The sequence below is a fragment of the Kogia breviceps genome, chromosome 13 (assembly GCF_026419965.1).
Source record: "Kogia breviceps isolate mKogBre1 chromosome 13, mKogBre1 haplotype 1, whole genome shotgun sequence".
NCBI classification, from domain to species: Eukaryota; Metazoa; Chordata; class Mammalia; order Artiodactyla; family Physeteridae; genus Kogia; species Kogia breviceps.
Genome location: NC_081322.1, coordinates 19538881 through 19555826, shown reverse-complemented (window position 1 = coordinate 19555826; position 16946 = coordinate 19538881). Strand labels below are relative to the sequence as shown.

The 16946-nt window shown below is 36.8% G+C and overlaps 1 protein-coding gene across 2 annotated transcripts in view; it reads left to right on the top strand.

Annotated features, from left to right (window-relative positions):
* The window catches only part of CEP162 (centrosomal protein 162), an 87344-nt gene that overhangs the window by 837 nt on the left and 69561 nt on the right, over positions 1-16946 (top strand). For both annotated transcript variants that reach the window (XM_067011408.1, XM_067011409.1), the window contains exons 2-6: positions 526-641; positions 10922-11033; positions 13432-13578; positions 13912-14095; positions 16143-16210. In XM_067011408.1, the coding sequence (XP_066867509.1) occupies positions 585-641; positions 10922-11033; positions 13432-13578; positions 13912-14095; positions 16143-16210 (568 nt within the window). In that variant the 5' untranslated portion in view covers positions 526-584. The remainder of the gene's footprint in view (positions 1-525; positions 642-10921; positions 11034-13431; positions 13579-13911; positions 14096-16142; positions 16211-16946) is intronic.

Genomic DNA, 16946 nt, shown 5'->3' with positions numbered 1-16946 from the left:
TTGTATCTGGAAGCGCCCCCATATCAGGAAACAGTCTATTTTTCAAAACTTTTAAATATGGATTGATAAATAACTAGCTGAATGATAAAATGGCACAAACTCTGTCCTGCGCTTTGCAAAAGGGAAACAGTCTTTTGGATTTGCTTGTATTTACTTTTTTAAAAGTTTCCTTGAGAAGCCTGGTTTGTTTAAGGGATGTTAAATAACACACACACACACACACACACACACGCGCGCGCGCGCGCGCGCGCGCTAATATGCATAGATTTAGGAAATATTCTCGAGGCCACTTTTTAACAACTGGATGTTAAGAATGAAAGTGTAATTCTCAACTCTTAAGTCAAACTGTGAAAGCTGCTTTTCCAAATTAGTTTTATTAATGAATTAGAAATCTCTTGTCCAATTTACTAGTCAGTAATTGTGTGTATATGCTAAATCATAAGAGAAATGTCTGAAGTTCAAGTCTGACGGTTTTTATGTGATTTGGATTTCCTTAAAGGATGTTTATTATCTCTTGCCATTTAGTGTTTCCAGTGTTGTAAATACTTCGGAATGTTTACTTTGGGAAGGGAAAATTATTGATAATGGCCCACTATTCCAAAGAAGAGCTGGATGAAGAGTTTGAACAGTTCATGAAAGAGGTAAGTTTATATATATATATATATATTTTTTGCGTTACACGGGCGTCTCACTGTTGTGGCCTCTCCCGTTGCGGAGCACAGGCTCTGGACGCTCAGGCTCAGCGGCCATGGCTCACGGGCCCAGCCGCACCGCGGCACGTGGGATCTTCCCAGACTGGGGCACGAACCCGCGTCCCCTGTATCGGCAGGCGGACTCTCAACCACTGCGCCACCAGGGAAGCCCACGTAAGTTTATATTTTTAAAAGCTATATTGTAAATTGTCCCACAAGAAACTCATTCTTCTAGGATGCAATCAGCCTACCGTCAAGCTCTGTCACCTGTTTCCAAAATATATCTATCATCCCTCTAGTTCTCTCCCTGTTCACTGCAACTTTCCTAATCCAGGACACCATCATCTCACTAGGCTACTGCAACAGTTCCTATGTACTGTCCATGTGTTCCTTCACCACACTTCTGCCAGCGTGGTTTGTGACATAAATCAGACTCTGTTGCTCTCAATGGAAAACACTCTATTGGCCTCCCATCACACACAGAGTAAAATCCTGACTCTTCTGTGGCTTACAAAACCCTGGATGATTTTGCTCACGCCCAGCTCACTGACTACACTGCTCTAACCCCTTTGCCATTCACGCCTTTTTTCTCCTCCAGACATGCCAAGCTCATTTCACATTAGGAGCTTTGTACTCTTCCTCTGCCAATAATGCTGTCTATTCCTCTATCCTTTACCTGGATGGTGAAGATCTCTTTTTAAAATCACTACCTAAGGGAGGGTTTTTTTCTGTTCATCCAGTAAAAAAGTAACTACCAAGTTCCTTCTTATACCATGTACTTAATTCTCCATGTAGCTCTTAGAACCATTCATTATTTCACTTGTTTAGCTCTCTTTTCTGCCTCGCATGAGAATTAATGGTCTTTGACATGACAGCTGTATTTTTTTTATTGAAGTATAGTTCATGTACAATATTAGTTCAAACAGTGATTCAGTTTTTATAGATTATACTCCATTTAAAGTTGTTATAAAATACTGGCTGTACTCCCTGTGCTGCATGATATACTTGTAGCTTATTTATTTTATTCATAGTACTTTGTGCATTTTAATCCCTACCCCTACCCCTATTTCGCCCCTCCTCCTTTCTCTCTTCCAACTGGTACCCACTAGTTTGTTGTCTATATCTGAGAGTCTGTTTTCTGCTTTGTTATATTCATTTGTTTTATTTTTTTAGATTCCACATATAAGTAACAACATACAGTATTTGTTCTTCTCTGACTTATTTCACTAAGCATAGTACCCTCCATGTCCATCCATGTTGTTTCAAATGACAAAACTTCATTCTTTTTATGGTTGAGTAACATTCCATCATATATCTGTATACCACACCTTCTTTATCCGTTCATCTGTTGATGAACACTTCCATATCTTTGATAGTGTAAATAATGCTGCTATGAACATTGGGATGCATTTATCTTTTTGAATTAGTGTTTTTGTCTTCTTAGGATATATACCCAGGAGTGGAATCACTGGATCATATAGTAGTTCTGTTTTTAGTTTTTTGAGAAGCCTCCATACTGTTTCCATAGTGGCTGTACCAATTTACATTCCCACTAACAGTGTATAAGGGTTCCCTTTTCTCTACATCCTCACCAGCATTTGCTCTTTGTAGCCATTCTGACAGGTGTGAGGTGATACCTATTTGGGGTTTTGATTTGCATTTCCCTGATGATTAGCGATGTTGAGCATCTTTTCATGTGCCTGTTGGCCATGTGTATATCTTGTGCCCCATTTTTTAATCAGGTTGGGTTTTTGTTATTTTTGTTTTTTGGTTTTTTTGATATTGAGTTATATGGATATATATTTGGATATTAACTCCTTATTGGTCATATGATATGCAATTGTTTTCTCCCGTACTGTAGGTTCTTTTCATTTTATCGATGGTTTCCTTTACTGTGCAAGAGCTTTTAAGTTTGATTAGGTCCCATGTTTATTTTTGCTTTTGTTTCCTTTGCCTTAGGAGACAGATCCAAAAGAATATTGCTACAATTTATGTCAGAGTGTTCTGCCTATGTTTTCTTCTAGGAGTTTTATGGTTTCAGGTTTTATACTTAGGTCTTTACTCCATTTTGAGTTTATTTTTGAGTTTATTTTATATGGTGTGGGAAAATGTTCTAATTTCATTCTTTCACATGTAGCTATCCAGTTTTCCCAGCACCACTTACTTCAATAAGAGACTGTCTTTTTTCCAATGTAAATTCTTGCCTTCTTTGTTGTAGATTAATTGACCATAAGTGCATGGGTTTATTTCTGGGCTCTCTATTCTGTTCTGTTGATGGATCTGTCGGTTTTTGTGCCAGTACCACACTGTTGTGATTACTGAAGCTTCCTAGTATAGTCTGAAGTCAGGGAGCTTAATAGCTTTAGCTTTGTTCTTTTTTCTCAGCATTGCTTTGGCTTTTCAGGGTCTTTAGTTGTTCGTATAAATTTTAGGGTTATTTGTTCTAGTTCTGTGAAAAATGTCATACATGTTTTGATAGGTATTGCATTAAATCTGTAGCTTGCTTTAGGTAGCATGGACATTTTAACAATATCAATTCTTCCAATCCATGAACACGAGCTATCTTGGCATTTCATTGTATCATACTCAGTTTCCTTCATCAATGTTTTATAGTTTTCAGACTATGAGTTTTTCACCTCCTTGATTAAGTTTATTCCTATGTATTTTATTCTTTTGGATGTGATTTTAAAAAGGATGGTTTTCTTACTCTTTCTGATAGTTCATTATTAGTGTGTAGAAAAGCAACAGATTTCTGTATGTTAATCTTGTATCCTACAAAGCTACTGAATCCATTTATTAATTCTGAGAGTTTTTTGGTGAAGACTTCAGGGTTTTCTATATGTAGTATCATGCCATCTGCAAATACTGACAGCTTTACATCTTCCCTTTCAATTTGGAAGCCTTTTATTTCTTTTCATGTCTGATTGCTCTGGCTAGGACTTCCAATACTTTATTAAACAGAAGTGGTGAGAGTGGGCATCCTTATCTTGTTCCTGATTTTAGAGGAAGCACTTTCAGTTTTTCACCAATGAATATGATGTTAGCTGTGGGTTTGTCATAAATGACCTTTTTTACGTTGCGACGTGAGTTTAGATAACCAACTTTGATGAGAGTTTTTGTCATGAATGGATATTGAATTTTGTCAAATGTTTTCTTTTGTATTTATTGAGATGATCATGTGACTTGTTAATGTGGTTTATCACATTGATTGACTTGCAAATATTGAACCATCCTTGCATCCCTAGAGTAAGTCCTACTTGATCATGGTGTAAGATTCTTTTTATATATTGTTGAATTCAGTTTGCTAATACTTTGTTGAGGATTTCTGCATCTATATTCATCAGAGATATCAGCCTGCAATTTTCTTTTTTTGTAGTGTCTTTGTCTGTTTTTAATATCAGGGTAATTGTGACCTTGTAGAATGTATTTGGGAGTGTCCTCTCTTCAGTTTTTTTGGAATAGGTTGAGAAGGATATTAGCTTTTTATATGTTTGGTGGAATTCCCCTGTGAAGCTATCCTGGACTTTTGTTTGCTGTTAGTTTCTGATTACTAATTCAATTATACTACTAGTGATTGGTCTGTTCAGATTGTCTGTGTCTTCCTGATTCAGTTTTGGAAGATTGTATGTTTTTAGAAATTAATCCATTTCTTAGGTTGTCCAATTTGTTGACATGTAACTGTTTGTAGTATTCTCTTATGATTTTTTTTTTTTTTTTTTTTTTTTTTTTTTTTGTGGTATGCGGGCCTCTCACTGCTGTGGCCTCTCCCGTTGCGGAGCACAGGCTCCGGACGCGCAGGCCCAGCGGCCATGGCTCACGGGCTTAGTTGCTCCGCGGCATGTGGGATCTTCCCGGACCAGGGCACGAACCCGTGACCCCTGCATCGGCAGGCGGATTCTCAACCACTGCGCCACCAGGGAAGCCCTCTTATGATTTTATTATCTGTGATATTGGTTGTTAGTTCTCCTCTTTCTTTTTTATTTTGTTTGTTTGGGTCCTCTCTATTTTTTCTTGATGAGCCCCTGGCTAAAGGCTTATCAATTTTCTTAATTTGGGGGAGGACTTCCCTGGTGGAGCAGTGGATAAGACACCATGCTCCCAATGCAGAGGACCCAGGTTTGATCCCTGGTCAGGGAACTAGATACCACATGCATGCTGCAACTAGGAATTCATGTGCCATAACTAGGGAGCCTGCATGCCGTGACTAAGGAGCCGGTGAGCCACAACTAAGGAGCCCACGAACTGCACCTAAGGAGCTGGTGATCTGAAACTAAGGAGCCCTGGAGCCACAGCTAAGGAGCCCGCGACTATAACTGGGGAGCCTGCCTGCCACAACTAAGACGTCATGCAACCAAAAAACAAACAAAAAAATCTTTATTATTTCAAAAAAACAGCTCTTGGTTTCATTGATCTTTTTTATTTTATTTTTTTGATCTCTATTTTATTTATCTTCTCTTTGGTATTTATTATTTCCTTTCTTCTGCTGACTTGGGACTTTGTTCTTCTTTTTCTAATTCCTTTAGATAGTAGGTTATGTTGTTTATTTGAGATTTTTCTTGTTTCTTAAAGTAGGCCTGTATCACTGTAAACATTCCTCTTAGAACTGCTTTTGCTACATCCCATAATTTTAGAAAGTTGTGTTTTTATTTTCATTTGTCTTAAGGTATTTTCTGATTTCCTCTTTGATTTCTTCATTGACCCCTTGTTTTTTTAGTAGCATGTCATTTAGTCTCCACATGTTTGTGTTTTTCCCATTATTCTTCCTATAATTGATATCTAGTTTATACCATGGCGATTGGAAAAAATGCTTGATATAATTTATTTCCTCTTAAATTTGTTGAGACTTTTTTGTGGCCTAGAGTGTGGTCTTCCCTGGAGAATGTTCTATGTGCACTTGAAAATAATGTATATTCTGCTGGTTTTGGATGGAATATCCTGTAGATATCTATTAAGTCCATCTGGTCTAATTTGTCATTTAAGGCCAGTGTTTCCTTACTGATTTTCTGTCTAGATGATCTGTCCATTGATGTAAATTGGGTATTAACACTCCCTACTACTTTTGTATTGCCAACTTCTCCATTTATAGCTGTTAACATTTGCTTTATATATTTAGATGCTCCTATATTAGTTGCATATATTTTAATGAAATGTTATATCCTCTTTTGTATTGATCCCTCTATCATTATACAATGCCCTTTTTGCATTTTGTTATAGACTTTGTTTTAAAGTCTGTTTTGTCTGATATGAGTATTGCTACCCCAGCTGTCTTGTTTCCATTTGCATGAAATAACTTCTAACCCCTCACTTTCAGTCTGTGTGTGTCTTTATCTCTGAAGCGAGTCTCCTGTAAGCAGCATATAGATGGGTCTTGTTTTTTGGTCCAATCAGCCACCCTCTTTTGATTGGAGCATTTAGTCCATTCACATTTAAAGTAATTATTGATAGGTATGTTCTTACTGCCATTTTGTTACTTTTTTCTGTTTTTTGTACTTATTCTCTGTTCTTTTCTCCTTCTTTTTGTTTCTTCCCTTATGGTTTGATGATTTTCTTTAGTTGTATGCTTGTGCTCCTTTCTCTCCAGTTTTTGTGTGTCCATTGTTGGGTTTTAATTTCTGTTTACCATGGGGTTCATATATGTTGATCTTTGGTTATATCCACTTGTTTTAAACTGGTAGTCATTTAAGTTCAAACACATTCTAAAAGTTCTACATTTTTTTCTCCCCTCCCCAACATTTTGTGTTTTTGTGTCATATTTTACATCTTCATGTTTATTCCTTACCTTTTTATTATAGTTATAGCTGATTATACTATTTTTGTCTTTGAATCTTTGTACTAGCTTATTTAAATGGTTGATCCACAGCCTTTACTGTATATTTGTCATTATTAGTGGGGTTTTTCTTTTCCTATACATGTCTACTTCTTGTTGTAGCATTTTCTTTTCCGCTGAGAGAAGACCCTTTAACTTTTCCTTTAGGGTCAATTTAGTATTGATGAACTCTTCTAGTCTTGCTTGTCTGAGAAGTTTTTCATCTGCCCTTTAATTCCAAATTATAATCTTGCTGGGTAGAGTATCCTAGGTTTTAGGTTTTTCCCTTTTGCACCTTAAATATATCATGCCATTCCCTTCTGGCCTGCAAAGTTTCTGCAGAAAAATCAGCTGATAGCTTTTGGGGGGGTGGGGTTCACTTGTATGCGACTCTTTGTTTTTCTCTTGTTGCTTTTAGAATAATCTCTTTAACTTTTAACATTTTAATAACACTTTAATTGTGATATGTCTTGGTGTGGGTCTATTTGGGTTCATTTTATTTGGGACTCTCTGTGCCTCCTGTACCTGGATATCTGATTACTTATTCAGGTTCAAGAAGTTTTCAGCCATAATTTCATCAAATAAATTTTCAACTCCTTTCTCTGACTTCTCCATCTGGGACACCTATAATATGAATGTTGGTACACTTGATGGTATCTCAGAGTTCCCTTAAATTGTTTTCATTTTTTAAATTTGTTTTTTTTTCATGTCTGATTATGTGATTTCCATTATTCTGTCTTCCAGATCACTTATGCATTCTTCTGTATCACCTAGTCTGCTGTTAATTCGTTCTAGTGTGTTTTTCATTACAGTTGTATTCTTCAGTTCTGGCTGGTTCTTTTATATTTTCTAGTTTCTTGTTAAAATTCTCACTGTGTTCATCTATTCCTTTTTCAACCTTCTTATTACTAATACTTTGAACTTCTTATCTGGTAAATTATTTATCTCTGTTTCATTAGTTGTTTTTCTTGTTCTTTTGTTTGAAACAAGTTCTTCATTTTAACTTTCTCTGTCTCTATGAAATTAAATGAAGCAGTTACCTATCCCCATCTTGAAGGGGTGCCCCTTTGTGGGAGTGTCCCTGTGCAGTCTGCACATGCCTGGTGGCTTTGGTGGGAGAGCTGGATCTGACATGAGCAGGAGTTGTGTCTTTCTCCAGGGTGTGCTGGCAGCTATCACTTCGGTAAGAGGTGGGACTGGAGATGAAGGGGCTCAAGGCAGAGCCAGGTATGAGCCAGGGCTTCTCCTCGCTCAGTGGCCAACACCACCCTATGAGGGGTGGGAGCGAGTCCCAAGGTGCTGGAGCAGAAGCCCTGAGGTTTGGGTCCCATCTGGTTCTGTTCCCTATAAGCATGTACTCTTTCCTCTCCTAGCATTGTCACATTGTCATCTTTGCCCCAGAGAGGAGTAGTGCTGGAGCAAGAGGGGCTGACGTAGGGGTTTGGCTTGGGCCAGGGCTTGGGCCAGGGTGGTTATAGGAAACCAGCCAGAGTCCCATGCAGTTTCATTCTGCTTCTTCCACCTTGTTTCAGGAGTAAGGAAATATGTGCACACTCTTCACGAGCAGTGTCTCGGTTTCTTACAGCCCCACTGTCGGTCCCACTGGTTTTATAACCAGCTGTGGGGACTCATCTTCCCAGTGGCAGACCACAGGGCTGTGGCCCCAATATGTGGTTCTAGCCACCTACTCCCCAGAGTGAGTTTCCAAGCCTTTTAATTAAACCCTTTTCTATGTCCCTTCCCTGGGGAACAGGTCCTGACCTGATCACTTTTCTTCCCTTCCTACCCAATTCCATATGGGTCTTTCTTACAGCTGTTCTACTTAACATAACAATTTCAAGGTTCATTTATGTTGTCATATCTATCAGTACCTCATTCCGTTTTTTATAGCTGAATAATTTTCCATCATATGGATTTACCACATTTTGTTTACCTACTTATCAGCTGATGGACATTTGAGTTCTTTCCACTTTTTAGCAATTATGAATAATGCTGCTATGACAATTGTATATAAGTTTCTGTGTGGTTGTATGTTTTCAGTTCTCTTGTGTGTATACCTAGGAGTGGGAATGCTGGGTCATATGGTAGCTCTATGTTTAACCTTTGGAGGAACTGCCAGACTGTTTCCTAAACGGCTCTACCATTTTACTCTCACCAGAAGTGTATTAGTAATATTAGGGTTCCAGTTTCTCCATATCCTCAAGAGCACTGTTGTTAACTGGGTGGCCAGCTGTTTTGTTTTGTTTCATTTTTAATGATCGTGGCCTAGAAAGCAGTGTGGAAGATTGTCAGAAGTGAGAATATGTACTATGTATTAGACAGTAGGACGGGCATTATCTGTTTCTTTGCTGATCTTTGCCACAGCCCTGCAAGGTCAGTGTCGCCATGCTTGTTTTATATATGTATAAACTGAAAAGAGGTGTAATTTTCCCTAAGCAACAGAACTAGCTTATTTTGAAGTTAAAAGTTTGAACTCAGATCTGTCTGGCTCCAAAAACCTATAGTCCTTCTTTCACACTTTTACATAGCCATGGGTTTAGGAGGAAAAAACTGAATCTGAGGCAGATTGTCAGAGTTTGGTAAACAGCAAGAGATAGAAAGGAGAGAGAAATGGAACATTTCAGGGTGACAGTGAAGTATAAGACTGTGTGAAAGGTGATGCAACTAAAATTCAGATGGAGTAAAGAATACTCTTTCTTTTCTCCTCCCCTCATCCTTCCTGGTGGTCAAGGAAGACTGAGTTCTTTTTGAAGATTTAAAAATGGCATTCTTACAAGTCATTGGGGTAGAGTTGTTTGGTTGGCAGGTGGAAATGTGTGTGTAGTCATGTCAGAAGTTTAAGAAGTGCCCCAGGTACCAATGTCCTAGTTGGGGGACCATCTAGAGTATTTGAAAGTGGACAGGCCTTAGTTAGAGAAACCCAAGTTTGAATCCCAGCTCTGTATCACTTACTGATAGTCGCAACCTGGGCAAGTTGCTTAACTTCTCTGAGCTTACTTCCCCATCAGTAAATCTCTGCTGGATTATTTAAAGACTGAAATAACCTGAGTATAGATCCTGACATAGAGCAGGCAAGTAATAAATGTTGATTTCTTCTCCAGAAAAAGTGTGTAGAATAATGATAAAAAGGACCAAGAGCAGAGTCCTGGGGAAGTCTCATGTTAAAGAAAAGGGCAAAAGGGCCAAGAGCTATTAGAGTTGGTTAGGAAAGGTCGCAGAGGTGAAGTATAACCTGGAGGAGGTGGTGCTGTGAGGTCAAAGGGAGAGATTTGCAGGAAGTGAGAGTAGGTCATCATGTCAAACTCCATGGTATGATCAGGGAGATGACTGACAGTCATTCTTTATTTGTGGCATGTAGGAGGCCTGTGGTGACTGAGGAGAGCTGTTTTGGATGGGGACCAGATTTTAAGGGGTTTAACAGTGACCTGGAGAAATTAGAATGTACATAAAGGAGAGGTGATAGGTAGAATGAAAGGGAGGTAGGAGTAAGGAGCTTTGCCTGTTTGCTTTGTTTTGTTTGTTTTCTTTTTTTTAAGTAGGGTAGACTTGAGTGTTCATTCTTATACTATACAGTTATGGCAGGTGTTGTGCCAGGCCCTGGGGATGCAGTGATGAGCAAGTTTATAACCTGAGGGAAGGAGGGCATGGAGATTGAGGAGGGAGTGAGGTGCAGAGACACATTAGGATAACCCGAGGTGGGAGGTGGCCCCTCTGCAGGTTCTCCTGGGAGTGGAGGAAAGAATTGCTCTTCTGAGAGAGGAAAGCAGTGTCTTAATGGGTGAGTTTAGTGGTGGAGTGACGGGAAGGAGAAGGAGGGTGGTTTTTGACCTAAGGTCTTTATTTTCTCTGTGAAGAGAGAGCCCAAGTTATTGGCTGAGAGTAAGGGTGGTAGATCAGGGTTAGAGTAGGGGTTTAGGATTGTAGTAAGATTTGAACCTGAAGAGTAGAAAAGGACAAATAAAAGTTTATTAATCATTGTGACAAATGCAAATTTCTCTGGTAAACACCTCACACTCAGTTCTTCCTGGTCTTAGAATTTTGTGTTCTTCTAGAGCGATGCTAGGTGATTTTGCTCAATCATTATTTATTCTTAGATCCGAGATAATGTCAAGAAAAGGATTATATCCTTTTATTCCTTCCTGATTAGGTTTCTTGATCAAGTTTTTTATTTCTTTGTTGTTATTGTTGATGTTTTTCTCCTTGGTTCGTCTGCTTGTTTAATTCTGGGTATGAAATCAATGTTCAGAGATGCATTCTTTATGTTTAAGTTATTTTGACCCCATAAGTCTATAAATATATGCATTTATACATAATTGCTGAGAATGTTTAGGTGATAACTGAAATATCAGAGAACGAAGAAACATTTTCAGTGATAAATCTGGGATTCTTGAATTTAAAATTCACTAGCTTATATCTGACTTAGCTTTCAGATGATTCTTTTGAAAATTCAAATAAAACACCTAGACAACCTAAAGAAGTGAAGAAGAATGATACAATGCCATGGTGGATAACTGAAGATGAATTTGAAGATGGTGGTAAATATTGCTGATTTTTAATTTTAAAATTATTTGACCACAGGGGGGCAGTCAAGACTTTTAATTCTGGATTTTCTTACCATGCTTTTAATAAATATATAAGGAAAATAATACTAATAGTGTGAATTTTTGAAGTTTGACTTGATTTTCATATTACTTAACTTTATGATATATTTCTTATATAATAGCGAATCTATGTTTCTGCATTATCAGATTATTTTACATTGAAATAATTTATCGTTACTCAATTTAAGATGGTGAATAATATTAGGTATATTTATATATTATCATGTTTAATGATAAATTGATTTAAAGTGATTTAATAAAATATTCTGACAATGTATTAATGTCACTACATTGGGAAGATTTTAACAAATCTATAGATTTTGGTATTGCTCTCTGTTAATGTCAGTAGAAAAAAATAATTTTATTACCTTAATGGTAAATAACTCATTATTGATCCTGTCTAGCACATGTGTATATCTTTTTTGGAACTATTCCTACTCACATCTTTACAAATAGAAAGTTACTCTCTGGGTGTTTTTTTCAGTATAGCTACTATATATGCTACTTCTGTATTCGCAAGGATCCTCAGACTACCTCTGTTAAGTACCTATGTTCACACTATTTGTGTATCACTAAGCACCATTTTATGAACTGATAGGATTTCTATATCTCTTCTTTTTCCTTGTGCTCCTTGACCCTCAACAGTAAATAATAAATGTGTTTAATAGATAAATGTTACTGTGAATTTGATAGTCACTTCTCTGTTCTTCGTAACACTTTACAGTAAGGAATTGCCTTATTGAAAAGTTCAGTGTGTTTTCATAAATCCATAAACCACGCACAGTGCTAAAGTTTGCATGTGAAGAATTCTTTTTTAGAATCTTTTCCCCATTGATGCTTGAAAAGGATATTATATGATTAAGTACTATTGAAATAATTGACAATGATTTGTGACTTATTTAGCATTAAAATCTGTTTCTAGAAAGTAATGAATCAGAGATGGAGTGTGCAAACTCACCCTAAAGGGAAAGAATAGGTCCTAGACCAACACTTGAATGTAACCTGACTAAAGATACTAAATTTTTTTTAAAAGAATGTATCAATCAGAGTGGATTTGATTAGTAAAGGATGCAAAGGATACTTAGGAAGGAGACTTTGACAGTGTCCATTTAAACACAGGGGAAGAAGGTTTCTCTGCCCAAGGGTATAACCTGGTCCCTGGTTCAGTAACAAACATTTATTGAGTTCATGTTATGTTCTGAGTACTTGGCACTAGTATGCAAAGACAAAATATGATTCCTGCCATCAAGAGTGTAGAAGCTTCTAAGGGAGAATTGAACACCCCTTTTTAGAGGAATGCATTCCCAGTCTTACATAGGTGCCATTAAACATCAACATTGAGCTACTTCAGCCTTATAATTTTGCTTTCTCTTTCAGTTGCCATAAGGACAAAATGTTCTGCCTAGTTAGTGAAACCATCTAATTCTCCTACTGGTTATACTCTTCATTAAAAATAACTGAATTGGATCTTGGTTTCAGTTGTATTAGTCTCTCATGAGGTTGGTTAGTGTGGGTCACATCCCTGAGTCCATCTTCAGAGCCGGGCTGAGACCCTGGACAGATGCCCTGACAGCACCCTGACCTTGGCGTGTATGTTTTCATTTGAAGTGCCTATAGATATATCTCCTGATTTTCTCCAGCTGTGTGGAAGTTATTATTGGATCAGTTAAAACCATTATTCACAGAGAGCCATAAAATAATTTGATTCTAAAGCCTTTCCAATAGGATGCTAAGTAGGAAATTGAAGTCACAATTTATAACTTTTCAATAAGGCTTCCTTCTAAGCAAAAGTGGTATTTTTCTAATCTTATTATTTGTATCATATAATATAGTTATTTTTTCCCATATATCAGTTTTTTACAACAAATATATACTGCTAAGGTAAAGAAATTTTGATATTGTATAACTTTTCCAGTGTTTTCTAGTGCTTTTAGAATGAAGAGCAAAACCCTACCCCCAGCCTATGAAGATGAGCATGGTCTGACTGTTGACTCCTGCCCTGGGATTACTTCCCCAAGTGGCATGGTATACTGTATTAAGTACTTATGCTTCAAAATAATTTTTAAAAAATCTCATCTCATTGTGCAAGTTTTTGAAATATTCCACTTAATAAGATGTACTGCAATCAAATAGAATTGTAATTTTTGTTTTGTGAAGTTTTGGTCTGATGGATTTTTATTTCATACTATTTATCTTATAGCTACTGTCTACTATTATAACTAATATAACAGTGTAAGTAGTCTAGGCTAGTATAACAGTACTACCATGTTGGCATAGTAGTCAAAACAATTCTCTTAACATAAATATCCAACTATATTAAATCCCATCCCAGGACTACTTGGAACAAATGTAAGCTATTTGAAACCAAAGAAGACTCCTCAGCCTATTATGGAAATAGAAGAGGAATCTGCTGAAAGGATTCAGTTTCTTAAGAGCAGTGGAACCTCTATCTTAAGTATTGACAGCTTAGAGGCCAATGGTAAGAATTGTGAGGGATGTGAGTTGACAGGTTAATTACTATGCTTATAATCAGGATTTTTAGAAAAGTTAACATAACTGTCTTGGAACCTCCTTTACTGAAGCATGTAGACAGATTTAATATCTTCCTAGAAGGTTTAGAATTATACCTCAGGAGAAACTTCATAGCCTTACGTATTACAATGAATATAAAGCTATATTTGAGTAAGAGATTAAGTGAAGTATGTTTCAAATTTTTTGAAGTCTTACTATGTAATGTCAATAAATACATCATTAAAATTAATTTTTTCAAAATTCTGTGTGTTAATGAAATATATTTGTGCTTTCCATTTAGAGGTAGTAGCTCCTGAGCTCAATCATAGTGTTCTTGGATTGGGATTGGACACATTAGAAGAGCAAGAGGAAAAAGAGCAATTTTTTGCCAGGCTTGAGAAAGGCTTCATATCTTCCATTGATTACTCAAGATTAAATGAAGAATTGGATTCTCATGACTCCACACATTTTAAAGCTTTACATCGGTAATATAAATACAATATAAACTAATCACTGAGTGATTTTTGTATCTTTCTATATTTCTCAAAGGCTGGTAGATGCATGGAATTGAAGGGGTAAACATATATAACAGGCAAAATTTAAATCTTATTTTTAATTCCATTTTCTCTTCATTATTTTGGTCTGGGGTAACGTGTGTGTGTGTAGAATATAATTTATATATACATATGTGTGTGTGTGTATATATATACATATATATATGTATATATATGGGCTGGAAAACATTGATGTGTATTTGAGAGCCTCTAGAGAGCTGAAATTTCATGCATGAGGTACTTTTGAAATGAATAGCACATTGCCAAATAGACCTAACTAGGAAGGTAATTTATTAAGTGATTTTCCAGAGATAAGGTCAACAAGAGAGTCCAGGTAGCTATTATAAACTCAGGGGAAATAGGAACAAAAAGGGAAGGAGGAACCAGGGAGCAAAGACTGATTTGGTTTGTGTCCTACCTTTGTGTATGGTTGACCCTAATGATTATTAGGAGACCTCATTTATCCTGGAAATTCTACTAGTTGACTGAGCTGGTGCCTTGTAAGTGCCGTAGACCTTTGGCATTCTCAAGACTTCTGTGAAACTGATATCTTTAATTTCCTCAGTTTCAGTTTTCCATTTAATTTTTTAAATTATAAATGGAAGCCAGATTACAATTTTAAGATTTTAAGAACACCAAACTATATTTAAATTAAGGGTCAGGAGACTCATAGCCTCTGGTCATTAGAGTGCCTGGTCTCCTCAAGATGCTTATTTTCTTAGACAGTGGACAAAGCAGTGACCCTTATGAACTGTGCAGGGTCTGAGATTTTTACCCTACTTGCAAGCTAACAAGTCAGTCTGCCAGTTTTATGAATGCTGACAATAAACACAAGATTCCTGGGTCAGAAACAAAAGGACTTTATTTTTCATCACAAAAGCAGGACCTGAGGGTCATGTTTATTTGCCTTAGTTTCCCATGCCCCACAAGGTTCACAGGGTCCATGATGGCTGTTTGCCAGTGCAATGGGTTGCTTTACAGGAGAGGGTCACTGAGCTTGAGGAATCTTTGGTTTAGAGTAAGCGGAAACAAGCCTGCTTTGGGGGCAGAAACATTGCCTCGTCTCTCAAAGTTGCTCACTGCACACAACCCTGAGAAATGACCTAGGAAGGAGGGTCTGTGCCTTGCGTTCTTGGCATACCCAGCAAGAACACCTAAGGACCCTCAGGGCCCATCATGGTTTCCTGTCCTAACAGTGAAACAGATTAAACATACACAGGTTTGCTGGCCACAAGTTTTTGCCCCTTTGCAATATTTCTTAACATTTTTTTGTTCTTAACGATATTCTTAACTACTGATATTTCTACACAAGAATAGCCTAGTCAGAGTGCAGTAGTGTATTGAGTATGCAATGGTATTTTCTGCTACTGTTATTAGAGTTTTTAGTTTCTTGGATCTGCTAATGATCTCACTAAAGACATGGTTGGGGGACTGAAAAAGGTAGAACTGATTCTTTGGTTTGAAGGAAGGCAGTATATGAACTAATATATCCAATATAATTAAAAGTAGCTTTCTTGTCACCTTGCTGAGTATTTACTGGCTCAAGGCTCTCTTTCAGCTTCCATTTCAGGATGAAATTGCTTATTAGCATGTAAATGCTGATTCTGGCAGTTTTTTCTGGTCTCCACATAGACTTCACTGATTCTTACAGCTTGTGGTCAGTTCCTAATCTTTAGCATAGAAAGGCTGGCTGGGCCCTGAGACATGTAAATGCACATATTTATGTATAAAATTGTGTATATTTATGTATAAAATTAAGAAAATAGCCCCTTTGTATTACTTTGGCAGCTACAATTAGTCTTAGATCCTTTATTTTCAAAACATTTCCCTCATAGCTTCCAAATTTTTAGCTTTTGCTAGAACAAAAGTACTTGAGAAGAAATATGTAATGTTAGAGGTTTTTAAAAAATATGCACAAAATATTGCATGATAATGTATTATTAACATGTAATACTAAATTAAGTAAATATTTTTCCAGTAATCAAGCTAATGTGGAACTGACTGAAGATAAACATGAGGATGAATCAAAACATGAAGAACTGGCAGGTAATTTCATTGGTTCTAAAATTTACAGTAGTTGAAAAGATAATATAGCTTTTAATAAAGACATTGATAAGAAAAAAATAAAAGGAAAATCATAGAGAAAAATAAAAGGAAAATCATATTATCTTGGAAAGAGCTTGAACAGGTAGAGTGAGTTGCCTACAGTACAATTGGAGCTACTAAGAAATTGTTGTTAGTGCAGGACTGCTTCGTTTGTTGGGAGTGGGTAGTGGACCCATTTGGAAGACAGAAAAAGGACTTTTGTGTTAGGACCAGGGGACTGTGTGCAGTCAGGACAAATACCTCCAAAGCATGGTAAGGGAGGTGTGTCTTTTTCCATCATTTGACTTTTAATGTGTCTGTGTTTCTGTATTTTAAATGGCTTTCTTTTGGTAGCATATAGCTGAGTTTTGCTTTTATATCCAATCTGACAATCTCAGACTTTTAATTGAAATGTTTCTACCCTTTGCAAAAATATATTCATTGGTTTGGTTATTTAGTGTTTTGCCATTTGTTTTTTTATCTTCCCATCTTTTTTTGGTTATTGCTTTTGTGCTACATTTTATTGGATTGAGTATTTATACCATTCCATCTTAACCCTTCTTTTGGCTTGTTAGTTGTACTTCTTTGCTGTATTTTTTTCTTAGTTGCCCTGTGATTCACAATATGCATCTTTATCTTATTAGAGTCTACTTTCAAATATCATTATACCACATTACATGAAGCTTAACAGTAAACT